General features: G+C 35.4%; 1 protein-coding gene across 6 annotated transcripts in view; it reads right to left on the bottom strand.

Moving 5' to 3' along the window:
- Triqk (triple QxxK/R motif containing) overlaps positions 1-18,315 on the bottom strand; it is a 74,539-nt gene that overhangs the window by 3,328 nt on the left and 52,896 nt on the right. For all 6 annotated transcript variants that reach the window (XM_031366584.1, XM_031366582.1, XM_031366585.1 and 3 more), the window contains one exon: positions 3,549-3,634. In XM_031366584.1, the coding sequence (XP_031222444.1) occupies positions 3,549-3,634 (86 nt within the window). The remainder of the gene's footprint in view (positions 1-3,548; positions 3,635-18,315) is intronic.

The following is an 18,315-nucleotide window of genomic DNA, read 5'->3' on the forward strand; positions in this document are numbered from 1 at the left end:
AAAAAAAAAAAAAAAAAGAATTTTAGTGACATGTACCTATGTGTGTCTCCACGTCTATGTATTTCTCATGCCCTTTCTTTGGCTCTTTTTCTTCTCCTTATTAGTTTGGTCCTATTACAATTTGTTTTGGTTTCTTTTATTGTTATTATTATTATTTAAATGCCTGTTTGCCTACTCACAAGGGACAAAAGCGTGCGGGTTTCAATGGAGGGAAGTGTGCAGGATCGCAGATTTGTGGGAGGGGAACCATAATCAAAATATACTGTAAAAAATTTTATTTTTAATAAAAATAAAAATAAAAATTTAATTTTAATGATGGAAAATTTAATCTTCTACTTGAAAAACAACCAAGTATGAACGTTGGGTGTGGAAACAGCTTTCAGTGCCACTCACAGCCTTCATATCTCTTAAATTATGATACTGATTCATATTTATGAAGCATAAAATATAAGAGTAGTTTCCTTTTTTTAACTTTTATTGCATTATAAAAAAAGTTACATGATTTCAATTTACCTGAATTTGTTAACATTTAAAAACATATTTTAAGTAAATAGAATTAAATCACATTCTTGTTTCCCTTTTGTACCCCAACTCCTCCCAGAGACCCCCCTTCAGTGCCTACAATATCTTTTTTGTCATATTCCTTAAAATTTATAAAATATTATAACAATAAAAATAAGTATTATAAAAGTTGTTTGATATAAAACAACAATCAATTTAACAGTCTTATGTAGCTGCTCGTCTATAGCAATAGTGAAAATACATTTTTCTCAATATAAATTTTAAATAACTCTAAACATAATAACTGCATATTTCAAAATAATACATCACTACTAGTATTTTCTTAAATGAACATAAATATATAGTCTTTTTGTTTGTTTGTTTTGTATTTAGTAGAGTTGTTTCTAAATTAGAAATGTATTCTACTTAACATGACATATTCATGTATTGAGCTGAAACTATTTTTCCTCCAAAACATTTTCTGTTACTCAGTTATTTACATCAAGGTACCAGAAGCCTTACAAGGTAAATGCCCTACTTCCCAACTCTTCCCCTTTCAAGGTTCAGGGCTCTTGGTTTAACATGGTAATTCAATGGAGGTGATTTCCTGTACACTCTTTTCAAGACAATCATGTCCTATTCATCTCCTTCCAGTGATTTCTAAGAAACACTGGATCAATTAATACTTATATGACTTTGATAGTAAGTATACTAAAAGTGTGTGATGATTGCAAGACTTTAAGTCATGAATATCCACAATACTAAGTCCATAGTAAATCCAAGAGCACTTTGTTTCATATCATAATGTCTACACAATGCAAGGTCAACTGAAGTAAGGAAGGTCCTGACAAATATTCATGGGAAGTTTTCTTACCTAAACTAGACACAGCTAAGTTTGAGTTTTCCCTATCACTTAATAGTCACAGATGCCTTCAACAAGGCAAGCTCCAGGCTCTATAATGCTCTCCCTGTACTTTTCAGCTCTCTGGATACCTCTGATGTGAATGATAGTCTCCATCTCCACATACAGCTTCTCAGGCTTAGTCAGATCTCTCCCAGCAACTGTGAGTGTTACAAGGGATGAGATCTCAGGCTCTTCATTGAATGCATAGTTTTGTAGCCACTGGTGTTCTTTTTCCAGTCTGTGAAATGGTTTATATTTTCTGTCGACATAACTCATTCAAAAGTAGTAAAGTAACAATGTAACGTGACATTATGGTCATCGTGTATCAACTAGGTAAGAATCAAACATGTTTCATGTTCATTAGTCCTTGGTTGCTTCTCTGACATTATCAATATGGATAAAAATCACTCACTAGGGAAATTAAAAAGCATTAAAAGACAATTACAGAAGGAAACTCTGTTATTTAAAATCCTATACCAAAATGACAAGGCAATCAAAGTTTGACAGGGCAAACTAATCACTATGCTAGATTTGAGATGCAAGACACCCACCTTCATGGTTCTGAGTCTTAAAAGTTTCGTATCATAGTAATGGCCTCAGACACACATTATTCAAGGCAAATAATAGTTTCTGATTCTCAAGGCTTAGCAATCCGAATGACATGTTAGATTATTAAGATATATCTATATTAGATACTTTCAGTACATACTTTATATTGTGAGACAAAGCTAAGAAAAAGTCATTCTCCATAGGTTTTAAAGCAAATATTAGCTAACAGTAGTGTGTACTGAGCCCTAACTTATAATCAGAACACAGTGATTCCTTCTAAGTAAACCAAAAGTATAACAGCAAACTAAATAAGGGGTGTGTATAAAAATGTGGTATATAAATATATAAATGGCTGAATTATTTCATAAATTTTAATATATAACTATTCATTAAACTGTTAGGAATATATTTTGTTACATTAGTATTCCCTTTAAAAATGCCTAGTCTATTATGAAACAAAAAGCAAATATTAACTGTTTCCTTCGGGGACAATGTTAAAATTGTTCCTATAAGATTCAAATCACCATGACCAAACAGGAAATAAATGCTAAGCACTGCTTTTTAAAATTCATACCACAGTATATTTTACAAATGAATGCAACTTCACGTGTATTTGAAAAAATATAACAAAAATTATTTTATCATTAAAACCTATATCAGAACACCAACTGAGGAGACTGTGCTGTGCAAATAGCACATAACTCAGTAAAGCTGGATCAACATCAGCAATCAGAAGCAAAAGGAAGGCAGTGCTTCATGATCATAATAGCAAGTTCTGGAAGATAACCAAATACATCATCTGGCAGCTGAACAGCTGGTACAGCTTGCTGGTAATACCTTGGCATTTGTTATAAGCTATAACTTAGAAAAATTGATTTTTTATCTGCCAGATGAAAACCCAAATCTTCTTTTAACAGTTTAATATTTAAATAAAATATCTGTAAGGGTCATTTTTACTTTACACACTTGGTAGCATTAGTTCAAAATGTCTTCTCCTACCCAGCTTACTTCATTCTAAATCCTTGGTGAACATTTGATTTGAATAATAGTAAAAATAACTTTGGCTTTGCTAGCACAGTGAACTAGTATCTATTGACATCATTCTCAGTTTCATTTATCCCACATAAGCAGATAAACACTGGTTTGCCAAAAGGACAAGTTTGAGAATGTCATTAGAATTTCATTATACAGAGTGCTAGAGACAATAAAAGGACAGCGATATGACAACAGTGATGTAAATAACTATGTAGGGAAATGTGCTCAAAGTTCAAGAAGCTGGTGAATCCCACAGACTGAACTGTCTGGACAATAGTTGTAACAGCTAGCAGAATAGCTTTAGGAATAACTTATCTTCTATGTACTGTTTATGTTTATACTTTAATTATACCTTTTGAGAGCCCAAAATTTCAAGATGGTAAAGATGTTTTGAAATAAATAATTATGTACAAAACCCTTCAATTTTTGATATAATATTGAAATCTCTCCTAGCTTAAGATGTCCAAAATTTAAGACTAATACAATTTGGTTGTATAAAATGTGTAAAATGAATGAGTATACACACATCAAATTACAACTTCATCAAACAGAAGTATACCTTTATGCCTATCGCCGTTTTCTTTGCTTCTGCTTTTAACTTGGTTGCTCGTAAAATAGGTTTGGTTTTTTTATAATCCTGCTTACCTGAAAAGAAATAATTTCAAACAGTGAGTTACATTTATGTATAAAGTAAAATTCACAGTCACCTATGAAATGTCTAAGAAGGTTTTCATAAAGTAAACCATGAACAGAGAACTACATGTGTATTCAGTTGGGATTAGCATAAACGTCACTCCAAATCTATATGTCTTTTTACTCTTTGTGGTAGAAGATTCTGACAGACATCTTGATTTCATGTGCAAAGAATATCAAAGCAAAATTACAACTTTAATTTTTTAGAGACTAAGATATTCACAGTCAGTACACCTTTTGGAAATAAAAGCACTGATAAATAACACACACATAACTATATTATATGATTTTGTAAAGTTAACTTTGTTTTAGAAATTACAGAATAACTCCTGATAAATTTATTATATTGTGGATACATTAAATATTCAAATGATTAAGAAGTGTTTGGTGGTTTTTCTCTGAGACTAAAAGAACCTATAAACAACTGACTTTCTATTACCTAAATTCATTAGAACAAAATACATCCTTTACCTTCATTCTCTTCTCTAGAGGACACATAGACTTGACTAAATATGGCAGAAAACAGAAATATTTAGATATGACAATCTTCTTTACCACACTTCACAGCCAAGAAACAAGCAACACTGAGTGTCATACAATTTTTGGTTTTGGTATACCATCTGGTGACCCTACTCACAAGCCACAAAAGAAACATTACTCAGCCTTAGGGGAGAAAGTAGATTTTATAACAAAAGTATCATTACGGAAAATGTGTATTTTAAAAACATTCTTATAGGAAATAAGTGGGAGTCATGTTAAGTACAAAAACTGTAAGCCATGTTTCTGACTAATGTGTACATGATAATATAGCTAAGTTCCTGGCCTCTCTCTGCTCTCCTATTCTCACTCATCCCCTCTCCTCTCAGTGGTCCCTTTCCAGAGCTCATGCGCACATCTCCCTTATCTAAATGATACAGTGACTCACTCCAAATATCCACATCTTCTTCACATGCAAATGAATCTGAAAGCAGTTGATCTAAACTAAAGTATATCATAAAAATTTAATGTGAAATAAATCTGCTTCTTAATGTGTCTACTAATGATTCAAAAGTACCTTTAAACTTTCATATAGATTTTTAGAAGTAGAAATAGCAGAGGAGTGAGGTAAATGGACAGTAATGAAGGAGAAGTTCTATGGTGGAGTTCATTACACACATACAAGTGCTTCTCTGGCTGCAGAGCCATGTGTTTGTTCTTAAAGGAAGAGTGTGTGGCTCACCCTGCTGCCCTGCACTCACTCTGCATCTAACAGCAGAAACTTCATAAGTATTATTTGTTGATGGGGTTTAATGATTTGGAAATGAGTCAATTGTAAAAAGTAAATGTATATCAAATGTTCTAAATTTAAATAAAAGAATAAGTAATTTGCAGAAAAACATGATTCTGACCCACTTTAAATTAGTAACATTTAATTTTGCTGAAAAAAAGAGAGAAAACTTGACAAGTGTTCATTCTGACTTCACATCTCAATAGTCAAGTTATTCTTGTCATTATTCCTGCTGTGATATAAACAGTTCAGAATGATGAACATAGTGACAGAGTTCTCCACTCAGGGTTTCCAAGCATATTCCTAAGGAAAATCTAAAAATAAATGTGAAAATCTCAGAGATGAGCAGAAAGACAACACTCCTATTGACCTTCTACATGCTTTATAACAATCTAAAGATAAAAAGAGAAAAATAAGTATGAATGATGGTTTCAAACAACATGACTCATCAATCATATGTATTATCTTATATAATGTTCTGTCATAACACACACCAGATCAGTATCAGAGGCAATGTAACAGTAAGAATTTACCATTCAACTGCGGTACCATGTAACCATCAGCTAAGTTATTCTCTCCCATCTGTAATCTTTTATAGAACAAAACTTCTAGATTATCATTGAGGTGGATGTGAACATCTAAATCTGTATTTATAGTAGTTGTTATTAAAATTAATATACAGCTGGCACATTTCCAAACAGCACATCTGGCATTAACTCACCCTTCACCTTCCATTCCATGACACACAACATACACTGCACAAAGCAGTTTGCAGTGACAACATTACAAGGAAGGTCTTACAAATTGGGCTATATTTTTCTACTATGGGCAAGAACCTTTTAAAACTTGAACTTTTTATTTTCTGACAGTGTCTTCTTATGTAGGCCAAGTTGTTCTTGAACTCATGGCAACAATCCTCCTGTGTTTCCATTGCTAATACTAAAGTTATAGATGTGGTCTTCACATGTATATGAAATTGACACTCCAATGGCGTTAAGACAGAAGCCTTTGCCCATTATGGCTGAAAAACCGTAACACACAGAAGTCACTTGTATTTAGAGTACTTGTATTTAGTTATCTAAACTAGATAATCTAGTATTTTATATGTAAAGTATCAAGCTTGCATTTGATTTTGGACATGCCAATAACTCACTAGGAGTGGGTAGAGTAACTGATTACATATGTTTTAGCATCCATGAGGCCCTGGAGTCAATCTCCAAGCACCTATAACAGTAAATAAATGCAAAAAAAGTCCCAAGTATCTCCAAGACAGCTGTTTAAGCCATAAGCTGAACCATAAGCTGATAATTCAAGACAATGAAGATAATCACACTGATATTTGTGTTAGCACAAGTGTTCCTGTTTTTAGGTATAGGTTGCCAGCTCATATGTTAAATATACAAATACACCATGTATACTTATATCATGAACATATATATCATACTTATAGGAGAAGCCAGTCTGGAACTTCTGTCATCTGCTTTGTTAGGATTTAGATATGAAGTGCAATGAAGGCTTTGCTCTCATCTGATCATGTCTTTTGGGGGGTGATGGACACTTCAGAAGACTGCACATACTTGGAGGTGGTTGGTCACTGGAGACAAGCTTTCCAAGGTTAAACCTAGTTTAAAACTAGTTCTCTTCATCTACTCATTGTGTGTATTTACTTGAGCTAGAGTTCATATGTGGAAGTCAGAGGACAGTTCTCTGGAGTCAATTCTCTTATTCTACTGTTGATACCTGGGATCAAACTGAAGTTGCTAGGCTTGTTGGCAAGTATCTTTCTCACTTATCTATCTTTTCTTTTTCTTTATTTTTTTACACTCCAGATTTTATTCTCCCTGCCCCATCATCCACCCTCTGACTGTTCCACATCTCATACCTCCTCTCCATCCCCTTGTCTCCACGAGGATGTCCATACCTCCCAACTCCCACCCTACTTGACCTCTAAACTCCCTGGGGTCTCCAGTCTCTTGAGGGTTAGGTGCATCATCTCTGATTGAACACAGACCTGGCAGTCCTCTGCTCTATATGTGTTGTGGGCCTCATAACAGCTGTTGTATGCTGCCTGGTTGGTGTTCCAGTATCTGAGAGATCTCAAGGGTCCACATTAATTGAGACTGCTGATCCTCCTACAGGGTCGCCCTCCTCCTCAGCTTTCTTCCACCTTTTCCCTAATTCAACCACTGGGGTCAGCAGCGTCTGTCCATCGGTTGGGTGCAAATGTCTGCATCTGACTCTTTCAGCTGTATGTTAGGTCTTTCGGAGGGCAGTCATGCTAGGTCCCTTTTTATGAATGCTCCATATCCTCAGTAATAGTTTCAGGCCTTGGGACCTCCCCTTGAGCTGGATCCCACTTTGGACCTGTTGCTGGACCTTTTTTTTTTTTTTTTCCTCAGGCTCCTCTCTATTTCCATCCCTGTAATTCTTTCAGACAAGAAAAACTATGGGTCAGAGTTGTGACTGTGGGATGACATCTTGTTTGTTCCTATGTAAAATTTCAAAAAAATTATGAGTCTGTAGGTATGTGCATATGTGCAGGTATATGTGTATGTATTATGTGTCTGTGCATGTGTGTGCTTGGACTAATCTAGATTTTGTACATGGGAGAAAAGATGATCTTTTTCTAAGCCTTACTTATTTTGTTAACATAATCTTCAGCTCCATTCTACAAATGTCATAATTTCATTATTTATACTTAAAGATATATCCACTGATGGAACAGTGGCATAAATGTTATGGAAGTCAGCAATAACTTTCTGTATGAATCTAATATCAGCTCTTTTAGATACAAACCATATCTGGCAGTGTTAATGGAGCCAAGAACCTGTGGATAATTAGGTTAGAGGCACTTGGAATGAAGCCAATACTATTATTCTGTTAAATGGATATACCCATAGATCAGCAGATCTATCAACACTCTTTAGGGAGGCTTCTTTTTGCAGTAGACGACAATTAACATAAACACCCTATCTGGTCAATGTGCAGAGATTAAGAAATGGTGGATACAGAAAGAAACCTGGAAGTTAGATAGGTAGGGAAATAAGGATGGAGAAAGCAGATCTCAGAGGAGTTAAGGAAGAACAAGTGATCAAAATATATTGCATGGTATTATCAAAAATTAATACATATTACTGAAAATATATTCTATATATTAAGTAACATTAAAATTCTTTAAAAACAAGCATTTCCCATAAAAGAAACAAATATTTAAATGAATGTAACACATATATACTGAAAACATATACATAAAATATTTTTAGTAAAATTCACACATTTTAATACTATACTAGTTTTCAATATTCATTCCCCATATCACATTGTCTTAGCAAAGGATGCAGTAACTTATATCATGCACTAAATCAATATATCATCTATATAAGCAATTATTTCATATTTAAAGTAGTAGATGCTTTAATATTACAAGGCCTTAAGTAGGAATTTCCTTAGTTTAGTAAAAAATCATGTGACTATCTGGTTACTGTTTTCTAAATGGCCATCTTTGTATGAGCACACGGCTGTTCTCTCAGCCCCACATTGGCCATGTTCACTATCATCATGCGGCAGCGCTGTTCCTTCTCAGCCTCTACTGCTTTCAGCGTTAATGCACTGTCTTTTCTGAATGCTGCATAAGCTGCTTAGAACTCCATTATGCTATCAAACAGGCACATGCAGAAAAGCTTCCTCAACTGTTATTCTCGCGATGAGAATGCAGCTGGTTCTGCTTCAAAGGCGCAGCCTTTCACCTGCAAATGGACTTGCCTCTATACTTATTCCTTAATTCATTGTCTTTTATTTATGTCTGCAAATCTTTAATTGCCTTTAATTAGAAAAAAAGTAAATTCAGTGCTTTAATCTTCCAAATACATTCCATCATAATTCTGTCTGGGATGAATACCAAGCTCGATTCACTGTCTGATCTCTATAACAAAGATATATAATTTATTGACCATTTATATAAACCACACCAATTAAGATACAATAGAAAAGAAAAGAGATAACAGTCAAAACATTTGAAAAGAAAAATTTGCAATCTGAATTCAATTACTCACATGAATTATTGGAGGATGGGTTATTTGCAGCATTCCAAAGGCTCTGACAAATAATATTTGCTAACCAACAGCAAAGACTTTAATCGTGCCTTCAACATTTTAGAATAACTTTCAACTGCTTCAAATACCTCCTCTCTTATTCAAAAGTCAAAAATATTTTATAATCTTTTCTTATACTGTCACAAGTAAATATAAGTCCAAGAAAATTTATGATATAATCTCCAAACTGCCATATGACTTTTACTGTATTACATACATCATATAGCTGCAGAAATTTCACCACAAAACCAAAACAAAACAGTCTATCCCAGAGTATCTACAGAAAACTAGTGGCTACATCAGTAAACAATTGCATTTTGATGTTTTAAAAATAAATCAACTTACAAATACTCATAAAACATTTATACTTAGAATAATAACCAAGTTGATGAAATTATTACATAAGAAACAATTAGAAACACTGATCTATGAGAATATAGAAATTTAGTTGTTTTCAGTCACATAAAATGATCTGACATGCTTCTAAAAAATAAAAGTAATATAATAATAAAATTTGAACTTTTTTTTCAAAAGTATACAGACATCTCGATTATAGCAAATAACACAGTAAACTAATCCCTAAACATGTAAATTCAGGCCAAAACATTTAGATTAATGACATAATAGAGATAATTACAACAATTTCCATTGGTGGGCAGAACATACTGACAAGCTATCATAGATTTCAAAGGCCACATCATCTACTAATAAGCAAGCACTAAGATTTATGGTACTAAAGGAAAATCAAATAAAAAATGGCAAAGCATGAGGAAATAAAACATTCCAGAAGAGTTCCATAACTATGTCAACTCTATCTTTTAGCAAGTTCTAAGTTAAGAATATTCAAGCAGACAGGGACAGCAACACTAGACATGCCAAAATAGAAGCTGAAAGCCATGAGGCTTGGCCCTTCCTTCACACAGCACTGCAGGTAACTGAACGGTGCTGAGGGCAGAAGACCCTGTCTTCTATACAAACATCTCTTCCAGTAACAATGCTCAGACCTAAAAACATACATATAGGTAACATAACATAGACCGAGAGGTTACTTTCAGAAATACACACACACACACACACACACACACACACACACACACACACACACATATATATGCATATAATGGCAATTAATGAATAAGAGATTATAATTTTGAAAAACAGCAATGAGGTGTATAAGGGGAGGGTTTGCAGGGAGGAAAGAGAAGGAAAAAACATTGTAATTATAATCTAAAACTAAGAAATTGAAGATATTTAAGTAAGTATTAAGTTCCTTCTGTAAACATCAGTATAGAAACAAATAAAGAATAATAGCATCTGCTTTAAGAATATTAAAACTTAGTAGATAAAAACACTAATTACACATGAGAAATCAGAGCAGTCAATATGATTTTATAAGTTGATAAACATTACATTTTAGTAAACCTAAAGTGACAGAAAAAAAACAACAGAGAATAATGAAAAATCCCAAGAAAGAAAGGAAGAAAGAAAGAAATTCAATTAAATACTTATTAAAGAAAAGACATAGTCCAAATATTACAGAAATGTAGAATAGGGAGCAAACTAACAAAGAACATTAACTTTAAGTAAATATAAATTTAAGCTGGAAAATAAAGAACTTCCATTTAGAGTTGTACATTAAATTTGTTTATCCAAAAATAAATATTTTGAGGACTATATATAAAATGTAAAATCAAAAATTTAAAATCCATGTATAAAAAAGAATGAGAAACATACTTGAGAATTAGACAAAAACTAGAAGGGAGTTAAGAATACTACTTTAAAACAAAAAGGCTCAGAAAATAAACAAACAAAACTTTTTAATTACTTAAGTCATTAAAAGAGAAATGAGGAAACAAAATAAAAATAAATATTAATGTTGACATATTAAGCAACAAAATGGATAGAAATGTATTATAAAAACATGTCATTATTTTAGGGTAATTTAATTTTCTTTCTCGAACAATGGAATTGCAATGTATATAACAAGAGATACTAAAAATCATAATTAGTTGAGCAGTGTTGTATCTAAATGTACAATAGTAGTTTTCTTTCAACAGCAAAGAGGAAGTTAGCAAGATTGACTGCACAGAACAAAGTATCTAGCAAAACCTGATAACACAGAACACCCTCTTTCCAGCTTTGTATGCAATTGAAGTTGTTACCAGCTTTAGCTAGCCTACTGTGTTTCATGTAAGTTTTAGAGCAATTAGAACCAGCATCGATAGTAGATACAGCACAGATAAAGACTTTACAGCATTAAAGAATCATCAAACTGCAAAGAATCAGCAAGGGGGGGGACTTAAAAACTAGAAACCAACAAAATGACAAAAGTAATTCATGTTCTATTGACAATTATTTTAAATGTAAGCAGATTAAATGTACCAATAAAGAAACAAATAGCTGAGCAGAATTTTAAAAGACACAATTAAATTCATTCAAGATGAGAATCACTTTAGATTTAATGATACATAGGCTGTGTCATTACAGAAACAGAAAGGATATTGAAGAGGGAGGGGAGGGAGGAGGAGAGAGAAAGAGGGAGAAAGACAGAGAGATAGAGAGAGACATACACAGGGAGAGACAGAGAAAGAGAGAGAACACTAGAGCCAGCCAGCCAGTCAGCCAGCCAGCAAGCACAGAAATAACTAGGCTTATATCTGACAAACACAAACTATAAAAGCTGTGGCAAAGGGATATAGTAGTCATAAATGTTCCTTTGTCTTTAGAAGATGGGTCCAGGACCTTCAGTAGATGCTCATATCCAGGAAAGCTCAGATACTGTCTACAAATGCTGTTAGCATGCAACTAACATGTAGACCTCAAAACACTTCTGTTTTTTTATTAGATGTTTTCTTTATTTCCATTTCAAATGTTATCCCCTTTCCTGGTTTCCCCTCTGAAAACCCCCTATCCCATCCCCCTACTCACCAAGCCACCCACTTCTACTTCCTGGCCCTGGCATTCCCCTACAGTGGGACATGGAGCCTTCACAGGACCAAGGGTCTCTCCTCCCATTGATGACCAACAAGGCCATCCTCTGCTACATATGCAGCTGGAGCCATGGGTCCCTCCATTTGTGCTTTTGTTTGGTGGTCTAGTCCCTGGGAGCTCTGGGGATACTAGTTGGTTCATATTGTTGTTCCTCCTTTAGGGCTACAAACCCTTTCAGCTCCTTGGGTCCTTTCTCTAGTTCCTCCACTGGGGACCCTGGGCTCAGTCCAATGGTTGTCTGAGAGCATCCACAGGCACTGGTAGAGCCCCTCAGAGACAGCTATATCAGGCTCCTGTCAGCCAGCACTTGTTGGGATCCACAATAGTATCTGGGTTTGGTGACTGTATAAGGAATGGATCCCCAGGTGGGGCAGTCTCTGGATTGCCTTTCCTTCAGTTCTGCTTCACACTTTTTCTCTGTAACTCCTCCCATGGGTATTTTGTGCCCCTTTCTAAGAAGGACCGAAGTATCCACACTTTAGTCTGTAGAGTAGCCTTTATGTTTCTTATAGTCCTTCATGAAGAACAAAACCTGTACAATGCTGTATTATTTACAAAATGGTGACTATAAACAAACCCTCTTTACGTTAAGGTCAGAGACAAATTTTCCATTCTGAGCTTAGTTGATTCCATCACCTTTGAAATATGTGGACTAAGAAGATATACTTTGTATGCACCAAACTTTAAAGTATGTACTATAAAACTATACATATAAACACATGCATATATCTGTATGAATGTGTGAGATAGATAGATAGATAGATAGATAGATAGATAGATAGATAGATAGATAGATAGATAGATAGATAGATAGATAATAGATAGGTGGTAGATAGGATATAGTTAGATTGGTAGATAGTTATAGATATAAATATAGATGAATATTTATACATGAATAGATAGATGGATAGACAAACAAGTCGTGAAACTCAAAAGATCACTATGAATAGAAATAATTTATTGACAATATGCAACTTTTTATGGATAGATCATCAAGATGGAAATAGTAATCTTAGATAATACCTCTCATAGATGAATAGAATTATCCAGTTCTATAGTAACAGATTACAGTTTGGAGGGCATGCTTACATTTTCCAGGATGTAGCACATGCTAAGGAATAAGAAATTTTATCAAACATAAGAAGAAAAACTAAACTCAGTCAACATATATTTTCTCTATACAATGGAATTACACGTCAGCAAGTCAAATGAATATATTCATAAATATGATGTGAAAGCAAATAGCCAACTTAAATAATCACCAATTTTGTGACATGAAAATGAACAAATTAATTGTGTGCAGCAAAATTAGGTGCCACAGTTTCATCTTTTTCAAAATTCATGCTGAAATGTAATTCACAACCCCAATGCTGCTAATACTTGGAGATAATTAGGGTCTTGCAGGTCATCAGGATGGGACATAGTGGGACTGGCAATGGTAAGAGCAGAAACACAGACTGTGCTGGCTTAGGGTTTCTCTTGGTTTCCACATGATATCTGATGGCATGTTAAGAAGCATCAAGGTGGCACATGTGATATGCCAGCCAGTGGGCAGCCTCCTCAACCTTTCTTCCTCACATACTACTGACATTAGTTTTGTTAAAGCCATGAATGGGCTGATACAGTATAGAGTGATATTTGAACTAATAACTACCGCATTAAAAAGAATCATTTCAACTAAACAGCCCAAAGTATCTCAAAAAATTATGTGTGTATAAATTAAGTGCAAAGTTAACAGAATGAAGGAAATAATAAATACTAGATACATGGTATATGGACCAAAATGCATTAGGCAAAACATTAACAAAAGGGATTTTTCTAGACTTAGGAAAGTGAACAAATACCAAAACAAGGAGGAGGGGTATAAACTCAAACATAAAAGACTGTAACAGGCTATCATGGATAATTATATGCCAACAAACTGAATAACAAGAAGAAATGGAAGTATTTATATAAACATGGGTATATTCCCAGAAGCTTTTTTTTTAGCTCATGGAACCAAGAAGGAATCAAACATAAATAGAAAACCTAAAGAGACAAATAACAAATAAAGATACTGAATCAGTAATCAGAAATTTCCTGACTAAAAGCATCCGAGTAGCAGATGCCTGTACAGATGAATTCTACCAGACATTTAGAAAAGAACATGCTGGAGGGTCTCCCCAAAATCCAACCTCCCAAGGTTGTCTGTTTCCATTTTTTCTGCTGGCCCTCAGGGCTTCAGTCTTTTTTCCCCTCACCCAATACCAGATCAGGTTCCCCTCTTCCCCCCTCCCCCAGGTGCTCCCTGCTCCCTGTCTACTTTCCCTCCCAGGTCCCTCCCTCCCTCCTCACTTGTGACTGCTTTCTTCTTCCTCCAGAGTACCTCACTTGGGCACTTCAGCTTATTGACCTTTTTGAGTTCTGTGTACTGTACCTTGGGTATTCTGTACTTTTGGGGGGCTAATATCCACTGATTAGTGAGTACATACCATGCACTTCCTTTTGGGTCTGAGTTACCTCACGCAGGATGATATTTTCTACTTCCATCTATTTGCCTACAAAACTCAGGATTTCCTTGTCCTTAATAGCTGAGTAGTATTCCATTGTGTAAATGAACCACATTTTCTGTATTCATTCTTCTGTTGTGGGACATCTAGGTTGTTTCCAGCTTCTGGCTATCACAAATAAGGCCACTATGAACATAGTGGAACATGTGCCTCTGTGGCATGGTGGGGCATCTTTTAGGTATATTCCCAAGAGTGGTATAGCTGGATCTTCAGGTAGATCTATTTCTAATTTTCTAAGGAACTCCCAGATTGATTTCCAGGGTGGTTGTACCAGTTTGCAATCCTACCTGCAATGAAGGGGTGTTCCTCTTCTCCACATCCTCTCCAACATGTGTTGTCACCTGAGGTTTTGATTTTAGTCATTCTGATTGGTGTAAGGTAGAATCTCAGGGTTGTTTTGATTTGCATTTCTCTGATCACTAATGACTTTGAACATTTCTTTAGGTGCTTCTCAGCCATTCGAGATTCCTCAGTTCTGAAATCTTGGTTTAATTCTATACCCCATTTTTTGATTTGGTTGTTTGGTTTTATGGTGGTTAGCTTCTTGGGTTCTTTATATATTTTGGATATTAGCCCTATATCAGATATGGGGTTAGTGAAGTTTTTTTTCCCAATCTGTAGGTTGCCAATTTATCTTATTGATTACATCCTTTGCCTTACAGAAACTTTCCAGTTTCATGAGGTCCCATTTATCAATTCTTGATCTTAGAGCATGAGCCATTATAGTTCTATTTGGGAAAACTCCCCCTGTGCCTATGAGTTCAAGGCTCTTTCCTAGAGACCTGCCCTTAGATAAATTTGCTTGACAGTAGGGTGGGAGAACTTATAGAGCCTACCTCCAGCAGGAAGACAGGGCATCAAATGAGGGAGGGGGCATTCCACAGTCACAACTCTGACCCATAATTGTTCCTGTCTGAAAGAATTATAGGGATGGAAATGGAGAGGAGCCTAAGAAAAGAAGATCCAGGGACAGGCCCAAAGTGGGTTCCAGCTCAAGGGGAGGTCACAAGGCCTGACACTATTAATGAGGTTATGGAGCACTCAAAAAAAGGGACCTAGCAAGACTGCACTCTGAAAGACTCAACAAACAGCTGAAAGAGTCAGATGCAGATAGTTGTACCCAACCAAGAAACAGAAGCTGCTGACCTCTGTGGTTGAATTAGGGAAAGACTGAAAGAAGCTGAGGAGGAGGGCGACCCTGTAGGAGAAGCATTCTCAATTAATCTGGACCCCCGAGCTCTCCCACATACTAGTCCACCAAACAGGCAACATACACCAGTTGATATGAGGCCCCCAATACACATACAGTAGAGGACTACCAGGTCTGTGTCTTCATTCAGAGATGATGAACCTAAACCTCAAGAAACTGGAGGACCCCAGGGAGTTTAGAGGTCAGGTGGCATGGGGGGTGGGGACAGCCTCATGTAGACAGGGGTGTGGGAAGGAGGTATGGGTTGTGGAGCAGTAGGAGGGAGGACGGGGGCGGATAAAATATGGAGTGTAAAATAAAGAACTAAATTAATTAATTAAAAAAGAAAAGAATGTTCTTCATAAACTCTTTCAAAATATATTAGAAAGAACACATCATTTCCAAGAGAGTCTAACTTATATTCTGAAGCTAAGTAAAGACATTACAAAGCAAAAATTAATATCTCATATTCATAAGAAAACAGTTGCTCAGATCATCTACAAATTAGTAGAAGGTGAAATTTGATACTACACTAAAAATATCATTCACACTGACCAAATTCCAACTGTTGAGGTTAGTTTTAACTGCGAACTCACCTAGTTTTGTAATTACTATGAAATTATACCTCTGTGTTTGTCTGTGAAGATGTTTCCAACAAAGTTTAGCTGAAGAGGGGACACCTACAATGAACTGTGTGGCCCCATACCATTGGCTGGGCTTTTTGCCTGACTAAGAGGAGACTTGAGCAGTGTTCATTTCTCTTTACTTCTACCTGTGGGAACAGTGTGACCAGCTGCTTCTCAGCTCTTTCAATATACCTTCTCTCATATGCTAGACTACATCCTAGGAACCTTGACTCAAATGGACTTCTCCTTCCTTAAGTTGCTTTTGTGAGATATTTTGTCCCAGCAGTGATGAGAGGAACTAAGTGAAAATTGGTATCAGGAGAAGGGTTACTGCTATGAAGAACCTGTTCCTTTGTTTTGGAATTAATTTGTGGAAAGAATATGAAAACATTTGGATCTGCAGGCAAGAAGTGCCCTATAGTGTTGTGGTAAATTTGACTGACAATTCTTGGGGATAGCTCAGAGTCTAGAATGCTAGCTGAGAGTGAAGGTCCAGATCATGAAGTTTCATCAACAAATACAATATCTGAAATAGAATGGAGGCCTTTCAAGTTGCTCTCTGCCAAAGAATCTTACTTAATTCTGCCCACAGCCTAATGACTTGAGTCAACTGAGTTAAGAAGTAATATGTATACAACAACAATAAATTTAAAAAAGGAGGTTTTGAACTATAACTAGAGCAATGGGAGAAATAGGAAATTGGGGAGGGATGAAAGGAAAGAAGAAATGAAGTAATTATAGTATAATCTCAAAAGGAAAAGGATTCAAAAAAGAAGAGATAGATCTTTTTGGTCCATACCAAATTGAAGGACAGCAATGGGGATATGCAAATCAAAAAGTGCAAAGCTATGGCCTCTAGAGAGCTAATATGGCTGCATTTAATAATATCGTGTCATGTTAAACCAAAAATTGATGAGTAGATTTAGGTGGGTTTATCCTATACAAAAGAGGTAATTATGTGGAATAATTGATATTTTAATTGGATTTGCTATAGCCACATAGTATTGATATATGTATGTGTGTATATATAAACATACATAGATTTTACATGGCTAATACAAAATACAAAAATGTATTCATTGGCCTATGCATTCTTATTCTTATTTTTGTTTTTTAATTTCTATGTGTTTTGTAATTATTTAAATTTATATAGTGCATGTTTTAGGAATGTTATAAAATTATTATTTTTTTACTTTTTAAAAATTAGATATTTTATTCATTTACATTTCAAATTTTATCCCCTTTTTCCATTTCCCCTCTGAAAATACCTCTATTCCATCCTCCCTCCCCTGCTAACTAACACATCCACTCCCATTTCCCTGTCCTGGGATTCCCCTATAGTGGGACATCTAGTCTTCACAAGACCAAAGACCTCTCCTCTCATTGATGTCCCACAAGGCCATCCTCTGCTACATATAACAGCTGGAGCTTTAAGTCCCTTCTCGTGTACTCTTTGGTTCTGGGGGGAATTGGTTGGTTCATATTGTTGTTCCTCCTATGGGACTACAAACCCCTTCAGCTCCTTGGGTCCTTTTTATAGCTTCTTCATTGGGGACCCTGTGCTCAGTCCAATGGATGGCTGTGAATATCCATTTCTGTATTTGTCAGGTACTGTCAGAGCCTCTCAGGAGACAGCTATATCAAGCTTCTGTCAGCAAGTACTTGTTGGCATCCACAATAGTGTCTGGGTTTGGTAACTATATATGGGATGAATCCCCAAGTGGGGCAGTCACTGGATGGCCTTTACTTCAGTTTCTACTCCAAACTTTGTATCTGTATATCCTCCCACAGGTATTTTGATCCACCTTCTACGAAGGACTGAAATATCCACACTGTAGTCTTCTTTCTTCTTAAGTTTCTTGTGGTTTGTGGATTGTATTTTGGGTATTCCAAACTTCTGGGCTAATATCCACTTATCAG

Source organism: Mastomys coucha, unplaced genomic scaffold (genome assembly GCF_008632895.1).
Source record: "Mastomys coucha isolate ucsf_1 unplaced genomic scaffold, UCSF_Mcou_1 pScaffold14, whole genome shotgun sequence".
In the NCBI taxonomy this organism is placed as follows: domain Eukaryota; kingdom Metazoa; phylum Chordata; class Mammalia; order Rodentia; family Muridae; genus Mastomys; species Mastomys coucha.